Source organism: Camelus ferus, chromosome 7 (genome assembly GCF_009834535.1).
Source record: "Camelus ferus isolate YT-003-E chromosome 7, BCGSAC_Cfer_1.0, whole genome shotgun sequence".
In the NCBI taxonomy this organism is placed as follows: domain Eukaryota; kingdom Metazoa; phylum Chordata; class Mammalia; order Artiodactyla; family Camelidae; genus Camelus; species Camelus ferus.
This window is the reverse complement of record NC_045702.1, coordinates 45181359-45194665: the sequence shown is the minus strand read 5'-3', so window position 1 is coordinate 45194665 and position 13307 is coordinate 45181359. Positions and strand designations below refer to the sequence as shown.

At 42.5% G+C, this 13307-nt stretch overlaps 1 protein-coding gene across 1 annotated transcript in view; it reads right to left on the bottom strand.

The window, feature by feature from the left end:
* OSBPL3 (oxysterol binding protein like 3) overlaps positions 1-13307 on the bottom strand; it is a 162416-nt gene that overhangs the window by 53034 nt on the left and 96075 nt on the right. The window contains 10 exon segments of the mRNA XM_006175677.3: positions 1860-2016; positions 3136-3228; positions 3433-3536; positions 5282-5405; positions 5925-6092; positions 9277-9390; positions 10402-10455; positions 10612-10638; positions 10641-10709; positions 10711-10731. Coding sequence (XP_006175739.2) covers positions 1860-2016; positions 3136-3228; positions 3433-3536; positions 5282-5405; positions 5925-6092; positions 9277-9390; positions 10402-10455; positions 10612-10638; positions 10641-10709; positions 10711-10731 — 931 coding nt within the window.

Below are 13307 nucleotides of genomic sequence, written 5' to 3'. Positions count from 1 at the left end.
ACGGGGTCAGTGGATTGACTCAATACAGTGGCCTCTGTCCTGCCGAGGAAGCAGCTTCTTCAAGGCAGGTAAAATCAGGATACTTCCTTTGCTTATAAAAACAACCCTGGCTACCCCACTTGTAAGGGCAATGAGACCCCAGGTGAGGAGCACAGACTCTGGCATCCAGAAGGTGAGGATTCAAGTCTCAGGTTGGCTACTTTCCACCATGTGACCCTCAGGAAGTTCTCTGGTCTCTAAGACTCAGGTGTCTTTTCCCTGCACAGATAAGAGGTTACAGTAATACCTACTCTGTGGGCCGCTGCTAGAATTCAGTGAAACAGTGTGTGTGAAGTGCTGATTAGCAAACACCTGGCAGCTGTGTGTTCGATGTAAGGTGGCTTAAATATTATTGTGGCTGTTGTGTATTCTATTGCATTTTTGAAAATCCAGTCCCTCTGTTGCTGGGCTTATAGGTTCTTTTTAATTTTCAATTAAAAAAACCTTTCTATTCTAAAATTGTTATAGACCCATGGGAAGTTGCAAGAATAATACAGAGAAGTCCTGGGTACCCTACATCCAGTTTCCCACAGTGGGCACATCTTACATAACTTTGGTGCAGCATCAAACCCAGGAGATTGACACTGGTATAACCTATACTGCTAATTCAGATTTCACCAGTTTGACATGCTCTTACTTGTGTCTATAAGTTATCAGTCAACACAATTTTATCCTATGTGTAGATCTGTGGAACCACCACCAGAATCAAGAGAGCTTTCCATCACCACCAAGATTCCTCTCGTTACCCTTTATAATCACACTTATACCTTCCCTCCCTCTGTCCTGCTAGTCCCCGACCCCTGACAACCACTAAGCACTTCTCCATCTCTATAACTGTATCACTTCGAAAGTGTTAGTAAGTGCAATTATACACTATGATATCTTTTGAGACTCACTATTTTCAGTCAGCATAATGCCCCTGAGATTCCCTCCACTGTGGCATGGATCCACAGTTCATTCCTTTTTACTGCTGAATAGTGTTCCTCTGTATGGCTGTATCACACTTTGTTTAACCATTCACCTGTTGAAGGACATTTGGGTTGTTCCAGTCTTTGGCTAATACAAATACACTTGCTTAAACATTTGTGTAGGGCTTTGTGTGGACTTAAGTTTACATTTCTCTGGGATACATGCTCCAGAATATGAATGTTGGGTTGTATGTTAAGTGCATATTTATTTTTACATAAAACACCCAAACTATTGTCAAGAGTGGCTGTACCATCTTGCATTGCCACCAGCAATGTATGACAGATCCAATTTCTCTACATCCTCACCAGCTGTCAGTGTTGTTGTTGTTGTTATTTTATTTTAGCTATTCTAATTGGTGCGTGGTAGTGTCTCATCATGGTTTTAATTTACATTTCCTAATGGTTAATGATGTTGAAAATCTATTTCTAATTTTTGATATGATAAACAATGCTATAATGGATATCTTTGGATAAAGTTTAAATTAATTCCTATGACTGAATTCTTCAAAGTGGAATTGCTGGATAGGCAGATTTAAAAAAAGGTTGAAACATAATGCCATACTGCCCTCCAGAGAATCAGCAATCCACACCCTCATCAGCAGCATATGACTTGCTTGCCTTTTGAAGTATACATAAGGCTCTCACTTTCTTCCCTAAAGAATTAAAAAGAAACTTCTTGCCAATACCCTCCCTACTACCAGGGAAATACAATAAAATAAAAATTAGATTGCCCAAAGTCCTAATAGAACAGAAAATGAACCAACTAAGATCCCCTCTCCAAGGACATCCCACTTTCAGACAAGCGTTCAACATTTTCATCAGACACATTAAGAAGAAAGAAAACTCATTTACCTTTATGGGCAATATGACACAGATCTTCTTGCATTTTAGAAAACTCTGCTGAGGTTTCACAGCCATCAGAATAATTTTTCTCTTCTCCAAAATCTAGTGTTGACAAATTAGGGTTGGAGGAGTGCAGCCTTATGGGGCCAGAAAAAGGCTTCGGGACCTAAAGTGACACCAAAGGGAGATATTTCTTTTCTGCTGCAAACTGCTTAGAATATTTATTTGTTTCTAAGATAGGAAAGTAATAAAGGAAGAACATTCTATAGGAAAGTCTTTCTACTAAGTAAAAACTTCCATGAAAAATAAATGAAAGCTCAGGAAAACACTTTCCGTGACAATTCTCACTGGCTTCTTGCAAAATAATGGGTGAGAAATTATGTATTCTTTTGGAGATGATTGCAGAATTAAAGATATAGGTTGAAAATTACAACTAAAGCGGCCAGGCTCTTTTCTCATATATATTCAATTCCTTTGTCCTGGCAATAATCATCCAGGATCTAGTAATAGTTAATGGGGTAGGTTTAAAAATGTTTTCTTTATTTGCATCTGGTGCTTCTATAAAACAAACATACTTCTCACGTGTTTGTACCCAGATGACTCTTTGCTTTGAAAGTAGTCAGGTTTAACCTCCAAAGTGCTTCGAACCAGATGTATATGAGAGTATAAGAGATGATTTATCTGTAAGTTTCTGATTTATTTTAACCCTAATAATGCTGCAATTTAATATGCAATGGCTGAGCTGCAAATCATGGCTTCAAGCTTAGCTGCACATTGGGAAAGTCAGTGGCTAGTGAGCACTACACAGTGAACTTCTGATGGGGGATTGGAAGGTTGGAGACAAGAGGCAAAAGGGAGTCTGTACAATGTCCTGTTCCCGACACACCAGCCAGTGGGCTCAGAGGGATGGTGAATCTACTGAGCTGCAGCAGAAGAGGTGGGTCAGAGCACACAATCACAGCAGCCACAAAACAAGTTGCACGTGCAAGCCAGGAAGAGCGCAGACAGGCTAAGCGTTAAAGACGGGGAAACCAAAACCCTAGAAATGACTGCAGTCCCTCCAAGCTCGTGCTGTTTTTCTTTTACCCAATATTCATTACGTGCTTATTCGAGTACCCAGAAAAATCTCAGTGATTGAATTCATCTCTCTGCATAAGGTATTTGGAGAAGAACTACAGAATATGCACTTGCCTGCTCTTCTATTTGAGTCCAAGGAGCCCCTGGCATAAGGCACACAGAGCAGGGTCCCCGAGGAAACCAGCCTGTTGTGGGAAGCAGTGGTTACCTGCAGTGTTCCTTTAGCATCTTTGCCAATGGCTCTGGTCCGCCACCTCCTGTGTGATCTTTTTTCCTTCTTGGGACTTTCAAAAGCTCCACACTTTGTTTCAAAACAGGAAAGAGCACAGACAGTAAGGTCCACCAAACCAAAAGGGGGAAACACACAGCAAACTGACCACCTCCATCCCCTTGAATTTGACTGAAGCAACCAATCAGACAACTTGCCACTGTTAGTGAAAGGCTGGGGAGGAGGAAGGGAAGCAGAAGAACACCAGAATGCAAACAGAAGAGGGATCTGGCTAACCTGGATGGCATTGATAGCCGGCGCTGAATACGTCCGATGCAGGACGTCCATACTTTGCAGGAGCTGGCTCATCTCCACCAGGCAGGCATGACAGTGTGCCAGGTCTGGGGGAGAAAAGTGAGAGGAGGGTTCAGACACACTCATCTTGCTTTCAAGCGTCACTCTTCCAGCACCAGCTACTTTTCTCATTTATCTACATTTGCTTTTACATATGTAAGGATAGGAAATTTTACTTCCTTTTTTACAGGAGAGGCAGTAGATTGCTATGGTTAAGGGCATAGATCTAGAGAACCAGGTTGCCTCATTTTGAATGTAATGAATGGTGTATCTTGGGCAAGTTACATCACTTCTCTATGTCTCCTCCTTGTCTGGAAAACAGGGGTAATTATATACCTAGCTCACAGGACAGTTGTGAGTTGAGTGAGATGATATATGCAGAGTACTTTTAGAGTACCCAGAGTATTGTAAGCACTAAACAAATCAGCCACCATCATCAGCAGCATCACCACCACCAACATTGTTATTTCTAGTGTTGCAATTCTGGGCTGCCACTATGCGAGTATAAGGACCCAATACAAGTTAAATGAACGAAATGAAAATGAAGGTTGTATTGGTCTCTAAGGATAACTTTGTGGATCACGGACCTGCACAAGGACCATGGTGATCCTCTACAGTTTGACCTGAGAGGACTTACAAGGATCCTCAGGTCAGTTCCTGGGTCACTAACTCAAAAGCTAGTCCTCAATTTGCTGTTCATTGGATGATGGTGTCTATTTCTGCTGAGAAATCAGGTCCAAATGCCTGAAGATAGTGACTCTCACACCTTGGTATGATCAGAATCACCTGGAGAACTCCACTCTCCAGTTTCTGATTCAGTCTATCTGTGTTGAGCCTGAGAATTTGCATTTCAAATAGGTTCCTAGGCCAGGCCAATGCTGCTGGTCCAGGGACAACACTTCAGGGAGCACTGTCCCAAAATAACGCTCATATTGATGGGGAGGGCAAAACATATACGGCCACAGGTGTGATAATACCTGCATTCAACAGAGGAAAGTGCAGTTTTCAAGGCTACCACCAGTCATCTTTCTCTGATAGTGGTTCTCAATTGTGGCTACACTTTAAAATATACTGGGGAAACTTTAAAAATTACCTATGCCCAAGTCCCATGCCAAGACAATTAAATTAGAACACCCCCAATCCTATTGGTGACTTTTTTTTTTTCTAGTTCCCTGAGTGATACTTAGCTAATTATATTGAGAACTTTGAGCTCCTTTTTAGCAAGAAATCACAACCCTGGCTCTTTATGAGCATCACTTGGGGGAACTGCAGAAAACTCGTGATGTCAGGGCCCCACCCCACACTAACCTGACGAGACTCTTTGGGAGAGAGGCCTGGGCATGCATTTTAAAAGCTCTCTGCAATTCTAATATGCAGCCAGGGTAGAGAACACCTATTTGGTGGGGATCTCCATCTGGTTCACCCATTCACCTCAGTGATTTAAATTCTTAGATGTGAATCAGGATCATTTGTGGTTCTTAAAAATGTAACGAACTGTGCAGACCCCACCCCCGGAGACCATGATTTAGTAGGCCACATGGAAATCAGGCATCGCACTTAAAGAGCAGAAATGGAAACTAGTCTGCACACACACCCAGGGGAAGATGTAAAACTCTGCAAGGAAAGTGTCTTTTGTGAATCACGAGTGCAGACGTCATTAGCAAAATACGACAGGGACTGCAGACCAGCAAAGGGGAAGAGTACACATTCATCCGGGGTGTAAACACCAAACCAGTGTAATCTAAGAGCAGAGGATTCGACACAAAGCAGCAGAGATTTCAAGTCACTCTACCTTTTGAGCATTTTTCCATGTCCTCTGAAGACTGCAACCATAATGGAACTCGTGTCTCACCACCACCAGAAAATGATAGATTGCTTCCAGTTTGAAGTGAATTCTGCTTTGATATACTGCTACGCTGTTCCACACATGACAAAAGCACATTATAAATGAAAACAGAGCCCGGTGGGAACGCTTTAGGGTAAAGGAAAACAACGTGGGCTAGTCGCTAAGGGAAGCCATCTGCCCATAACGAGCAAGAGGCTTCTAGCAAAGCGCTCCACTGGCGAGCCCGAGGCCTCCGGCTGTCACCCCGCGTGGCCATACCACGCCACGAGGCCTTGGACTGCAGACCCTGATTTCTCCTCTTGTCAAGTGATAATCATACAGAAATAATGACATCAATGCTGGGAAATATTTACAATTCTGTATGGCTGTAAATGTATCTTCTGCATTTTACAACCAGATAAACAAACCAGAGTCAAGCTGGTCAAGAGAAAGCTGGAGCATTCAGGGACAGTAGCTCCCTCCCAACGTGCGGTCCTTCAGGCTCTGTCCCAGCATTAACAGATGCTCCTCTGGCCCGGGTTCCGGTCGAGTGGACGCAGGGACTATGAGGTCCCAGCTCAAGCGTACCCTGCTCCTCCCGGATCTTTACCTTCCTACTTGAAATGGAGTCCAAGACCCCAGGTGGGGAATCTGTGACCGTAGCTCCTGGGAGAAAGTGATTAACGTCATGCGGAAACATGGCGATCTCATTCTGACGATAGAGTCTGTGGTGGCGGAGTTTGGATACCCACTCGTCAAAGACGTCCTCTGACTTTACCTAGATTGTGTTAGATCGAAAGATGCAAACACTCACTCTAGGGAACAATTAATTATTCAACACATCGAGGTCACTCCTGCCATCTCTTCAGGTTGGAATGTGTAGAAGTAGTGGAAATCTCAGTTTATTGCCTTCGTTTACATTATGTAGTCTATGGAACAAATCTGAGGAGGAGGTGGAGAGTAAAAATGGTCTCCATAAATTCTACCTTCAAGCATTCGATGAAAGAGTCCAATTGTTATGCTATTATTAGAAAATATTAAACAACAAATAAGCTGAAATTTATATTTATCTTTATATTTAAAAATATATATTTAAAATATTTCCAAGTTCTCTTGTCCCAGTTTCTCCTATTCCTACTGAAAATATTAGCACCATTTTTTTTAAAAAACCTCTTCTGTACTTCAGACTTTTTAGATAAATCGTCTCCAACCTGGAATGAATTAGTAAATTCTTCTTAAAATATTTTAACCTTGTTAATCTTCTCTGACAACAAATACATTGCTAAGGGATATATATTAATCACTGTGAAGGTTATTTAAAAGAACATTTCTCCCACTCTTATAAATAGAAAACAAAAGTCTGATAAAGTATTATCAGTGATTTCCAGGATTTTTCAAATACACATACAGAAATTTTTAGCCACTCTCTCCAGTGAGTGACCATCAATGTCTAATTTCCATGAAAAGTATGTTTATATCTGGTAACTTTATCATAAAATATTTCAAATGTGCATAAAAGTACTAAAAAATGTAACAAGCACCTATGAACCATAGACACTGCTTAATAGTCAATATTTCTGTGCGTGATGGTGTATTAATATTCTCAAAATGAAAAATGATAGATATCCATATATGAGAACACAGAGACTCATGAATTAGCAATTTAAAAGACCCCAAAAGGATGCATGGTAGGTTAACTTCCAAGAGGAAAAACCCAGGTTAATCTAGTTAAAAATCTTTACTAATGCCGCTGCTAAGAGCAAGGATGTGGAAATAAACATCAGTGACATCCTTCATTTAGGAAGCATTCAGTTGGCTCTCATGTTTGTATGTTGATTAGATGTACATACAAGACTTAAAACCCTTCCAGGTGCTATTGGATGTGTCGTTTACAGGTAGAAGAATACTCACATCTATTTGTCTCCCTTAAATTATGTTCTTGAAATGTGTTTCATTTCCGAATGTTATTAATGGGCATTTTTCAGGAAACTTGTATCATCCTTTGCACTGATCTACTATCAGAGGCCATTAAAAATCAGTGCCCAGAGCATTCACTTCAACTCATTTCTTATTGATTAAACAAGGTAGAAGAATAAAAGCACTTTATTAATTAAATAACTGACCAGAGTTTTGTTCCAGCCCCTGGGGTAGTTACAGGACCACGGGAATACAGCCACTTAACTCTCTGCTGCCCAGACCCCCTCTGTAATAAAGTAAGAGACTGGGACTGGCTGGCCCACATTAAAAACTGCCCAACTTCGAGGCTGTCAAAGATCCTCAGTAACTCCACGCCCCTGCCCCAACAGTCACAGCTGATGGCCCAAAGGACGAACAAAAGACACAAACAGAACTTAAAATGAATCAACACAGAGAAATGGTAAGCTGTGTTTATCACAGTAGTAGTATCTGATACATTCCAAGCCATTCTTGTTCTTTAAAAATTAGGAATTATTGCTTTTACTCTGTTAACTTTAATAGCGGATGAATAAGAACCTATTATTTCCTGAGTATGTCAATACACAGAACTAAGAATTGCTGGAAGGACATGGAGAAGTAACCTAAACTATTAGAGAGGAGGTTGACCATTGAAAGTGGGGTTGGGTGGGGCATATTTCTTATTATTTTTTAAGATCATAGGTCTCTCCCTCCTTTAATTCACACTGGTTGTTCTCAACCAAGGGTGCTTTGCCCTCCCCCCACCCCCACCCCGGGGACATCTGGAGACATTTTTTGGGTTGTCATAACTAGAGGAGGGTTGTTACCAACATCAAGCGGGTGAAGGCGAGGGATGCCAGTCAACATCCCACCGTGCACAGGACAGGCCCCCACAGCAGTCTCCAGCTCACCGTGTCCATGTGCCGAGGGTGAGAAACCCTGCTTCACAGTTAAATACATCCATGGGCACAGGGGCCTAGGCTGGGAGACAGTATGGATTTGACTGTCTCGGGCAGTCAATCAGCCACACATACGTGTTAGGCACGTATTTGCCCAAGTACCACAGACATGCCCTGGGGGGGGTACAGGGACACAGTAAGACATGGAGCTCATGATCTCAAGCTTTTATTTTCCCAACCCTCAGCCCCCATTCCCAATATTCCAAAGAATTTGCCCAAGTAAGAAAGGACTCCACATTTTCTCAATTTCTGACACTCGGGTATCACCTATGAATTATACTCAGTAACTAAACTTACCGAGTTTATTGTGGGCCAGACACTACACCAAGTTTCCTACGTGTGGCCCTACAAGGTAAGCACTATAATAATCCCCACTGTCAGGGCAAGGGTGACAAAACTGAGACTTTCAGAGATTAAATAATCTTCCCGAGACCGAAAGCAGCCAGGCTGAGACTTGAACCAGATCTGGATCTGCAGAGCTCTTGCTCCGTGCTTTTAACTGTCTATACCACCTGCAGGAGAAGGGGCAGGAGAGGGTGGTTTAGCAGTTTTCAGAGACACTACTTGGAGGCCCATATTTAGGGGAGAAATTCTTGACATTCATTGCAATATGAGAATTTTAATGGAATCCCTGTAAAATTAGCTGAAGTTGTCAGACGGGGTTTCACAGACTAAATGTTATATTGTATTTCTGGGAACGTATTTTAACCTACAGTAAATGGTTTTTCACTAAAGATGGTACTGCCCAGGGGCAGAAGGGTTTTGTATTTGGGAATGTGATTTTTTTTGGTTACTGATGTCACAATCACAGGGAAGAGGGGTATTTAGGGGATGAAGGACAATGATGCTAAGCTTTCAGTTTGAGAGACAGTCCTACACAAGGAAGAACAGCCCATCCAAATGTCTATAGTGTCCACCAGGAGTACCTGCACAATGAAGATCTTCTACATGTTGGCTGGATGTTTTGAGATTCAAAAGGCATCATCAATGGTGCTATAACTGACAATCCCTCTTGCAACATAAAGGAACTCCATGCGGTGGGAGACAGCACCTGGGAAGCAGTCTCACCTTCAGATGGTAAATGTGCTCCTCGGTGTCCAGGTCTATGCATTTGGAGGACTTCTTTACAGACATCACCGAGAGCCCGACGTCAATGCAGCCGTGCAGCTTCTCTCTCTCAATCTGCAGAGGGCAGCACCAGGGAGGCCACTTGAGAACCACGGTGTTAAAACAGTAGGAACATCCCTGACTGCTCCCTCCCTCTGCTGCCCTTCCACATCCACCAAGAAAGAGTAAACACAATAACCACGACTTCTCAAGCACTTTGTGTGAGCCGGTGCTGCGTTGAGTGCTGTACATGCATCATCCTATTTAACCTGTGAGGTCAGAAGCATCTCTCCCTTTTACCGATGAGGAGCTGAATCACAGAGTGTTAAGTAACAAGGAGGTTACGCATTGCTAAGAGAGGAGGCAGGAAGGCGAGGAAACCCTGAGAGGGTTAGCACCCCGCCCCCAACTTCCACAGCATGGGATTCACCTGTTAACCACGCTGCCTCCAGGTGTCTAAATGCATTTGGAAGTGATTTACAGAGAGGAGAGAGGATGCTGAGACAGGCCACTGTGGTCAGGCCTGATGCCAGGTTTTCTGCAGGCAACCCGACAAGGTGAGCGCCGTGAGAGAGGCGAGGAGAAGAAGACAGGAGAGAAGGGCCCGACGAGGGCAAGACTAACAGTCATCCCGGGCCCTTGGGGACCGCCTGCCCGTGGGAACCCAAAGGGGAACCTCACGGCACCTACACCAAGGGCCTTCTCCACCAAACCCCTCTGTCCTGGTAATCCTGGGAGGGAGCTGCCCTGTGTCTGGTTATCTGTTATCTTACTGCGAAGAGGTCTCCTCCACCCAGAGACCCATACAGGACAACCCTGAGACCTGAACACACACCTGCAAATCCAGCAGGGTGCTAAGAGGGGCCCCCACACCTCCACTTGGTAGGTGAGCTGAGCCCACCCAGAACCCAGAGCTGGGACAGTGGGGAGCAGGCACCTCTGTTCTATGCGAGGGAACCATCACCCCTCCGTGGTTTCCAGTTTACAGAAACGCAGTCCCCCATGTGCACAGTCTCATCCATGAGCTGACCACCACTGGCCCTTCCGAATCCCTCTGTAGCATACCAGATTACCAAGACCACTTACGTCGGTTTGGTTCTTGGCATATTTTAAGATTCCTTTGTCCAGAAAGAAGAATCTCTGTGGGAAAGAAAGTGGAATTCATGAAGACATTCAGTTTAAACATCCTTCCCTTGGTCTCAGTGTTCAACTTCAAATTAAATGTAAGTGCCTGAGAACTGGGTACGAGTGGGGAATGTGGGTACAGTGAAGGTGAGGCCCAGGCCAGTGTCTTACCTTGTGCCAGCCTTTCAAGGGCCATTTTCCTCTTTTTCAGCCAAAAATCCTTTCTGGACTGGTGGCTCCTGGGTGTAATTCATCTCTCCCCTCAGTCCCTTCCACCACTTCCCAGCTGTCCTGTTCCAACAAAACAGTTCAGTTCAAAGTTACTGAAAAAAATAGTAACCTTAAGGAGCAATTAATTTCACTGGTAAATCCATCCAAGATGATGAGATTGCCTGAGTTTGTTGGGGAGAAGAAATTCATTAATTTATGTACAGCTCTTGGATTTTATAGATTTAATGCTATAATTGAGTGGCATCAAATTTGTTGTTGTTTTTTCAAAACTCTCAGAAGGATTGTTTCTCTCTCTTTTGGTGCTTGAACCTTGGCAACTGCAGCTAAAGGTAAAGATTTTACCGTAAGTTGTATTTTTGTTCCCTTTGACATCATCAGTTATCTTCACTCACCACTAGGCTTCAGCCTGAATTTTAACCAAAAGCTATAGACATCCAGATGGAAGTTCGGCAGGAGGGGTGGCATGTCTGGGAAAACTGGCTGAAAAGGTGAGATTAGATGCAAGTTGGTAAACAGGACATGTTGGCTGAAATACTAATTTAGTCACAATATCTTCAAATTCTAGGTTATTTCAACTAATTGGCTGAAAAAAATTTTTAAAGGAATACTAAAGAAAAACACTAAAAATTTATTTTTAAAATATTTTAAAATGCATCAAGCATTGTGAAATTACTGCTAGATAGACCAAAATTGGCAACACCACAGTGGTTTTTATTGTTATTACTATTTTTACATTTTTATTGGGGTATAACATACATGAAACGCACAATTCTTAAGGCTGCAACTTGATGAATATATACACCTATATATTCAGTAACTACCATCCAGATCAGAGAGAAAACATTTCTCACCCAGGGCAATTAAGTTTGACAAACATGTCTTTCCCTTCCTCCCAGCTTTACTGAGATATTACTGGCATTATAACATATGTAAGTTTAAGGTGTACAATGTGGTGACTCGATATACCTCTATTCCCTCATATGATTACTGTTTTTGCTTGTGTGTGGTGAGCACACGTAAGATCTACTTACTTACCAACTTTCAAGCACATAGTATAGTATTGTTAATTACAATCACCATGCTGTATATTAGATCCCCAGCATGTATTCATCTGTGAGCTGAGTTTGTACCATGTGACAAACATCTCCCCATTACCCCCACCCCTGGCAGCCACCATTCAACTCTTTTGAGCTTGGCTTTCTTACATTATGAATGCTAAGTGAGAACATACAGTATTGTTTTTCTATGATTTATTTCACTTAGCATAATGCCCCTCAAAGTCCATGTATGTTGTCGACACAGGCAGGATTTCCTTCCTTTTTATGGCTGAATAATTTTCTACTTTGTTTATGTATGTATCATTCAGACATAATAATGTGGGACATTAATCATTATGTATGTATATATACATATGGAATATATGGAATCTCACATTTTCTTTATCCATTCACCCATCCAAGGAGCACTTAGATTGCTTCCATGTCATGGCTATTGTAAATATGCTGCAATGAAAACTGGGGTACAGATACCTCTTCAAGAGATAAGTATGTCCCCTGGGCCAAATTTCATGTTGACTGACTTGTTTGTAGTCAGATCTCCAGCCCACAGGCAAGTGGTACAGGCAGAAGCCAGAAGGGCTGGGAAATGGACCCTGTTAACCCGGGAGCAGAAGCAATTAGACCCAAGTCCCAAGAAACAGTCTAATAGGGAGGGCAGGAAACCACAGGAGGTCCTGGATGCTCTGGCTCCGTTTCTGCATTGTCCTCAAGTCCATTACATGGAAAACACCTCGTAGCAAGAACACTTTCTGACTTTAGCAGCTGAACTCTTTATATAACCATCCTGATAGATCTGCCTTATGTCTGGCTGCATTTTACTGTGAATAAGGTTAAAGGTACATTCCAGAGTTTTCAAATATAGTGGTGGTATCCCAGAATGTGAAGTTGTAAAAGGGAGCTCTTTTAGATTCAGCTGTTAAATTAGAGGGCTTTTTCAGAAAGGCCATGATGTCAAATGAGATTTTATTTATAGTAATTATTACCAATTATTGAAGTCACTGAATTACATCCAGACAGTAAGTGGAGAATGCATACTATTAAGTGATGGGAACCACACACACACACAAATTCTGCTCCTATTTATTTCAGCTCAGAAAGCCAGTCCTCAAAATTTAGCATCTTACCTGTCAAGATTTTAATGAATCTTTAAAATCATCAAGTTAAAAATGCCACCTCCTCCAGGAAGCCTTCCTCAGAGGAAAGTACTATTTCATCCCCAGACATGCCATCAGTATTCCATCTTACCCTTCCGATGGCACCACTATCTTATAATAACACATATGAGGTTTTATCACCCCTACTGGACGACAGACTCTTCAAGGGTGTTAAGTGCCCTGCTCACTTCTGATTTCCTCATGCGGCCTAACTTGCTGTCCTGTGAATAGGACGCATCCTGGAATAAGGCTGCAAGTAACATAAATATGTTCTTGGAATATCACCCATTAGCATGCATTTGAAGTATGCTCAGTATCTTTGGGCCAAATGCCTATTTACAAATCAAATACAGCACATTCACATTTGTGAAAGAGTGTGTGTGTGTGTGTGTGTGTGTGTGTGTGTGTGTGTGTGTGTGTGTGG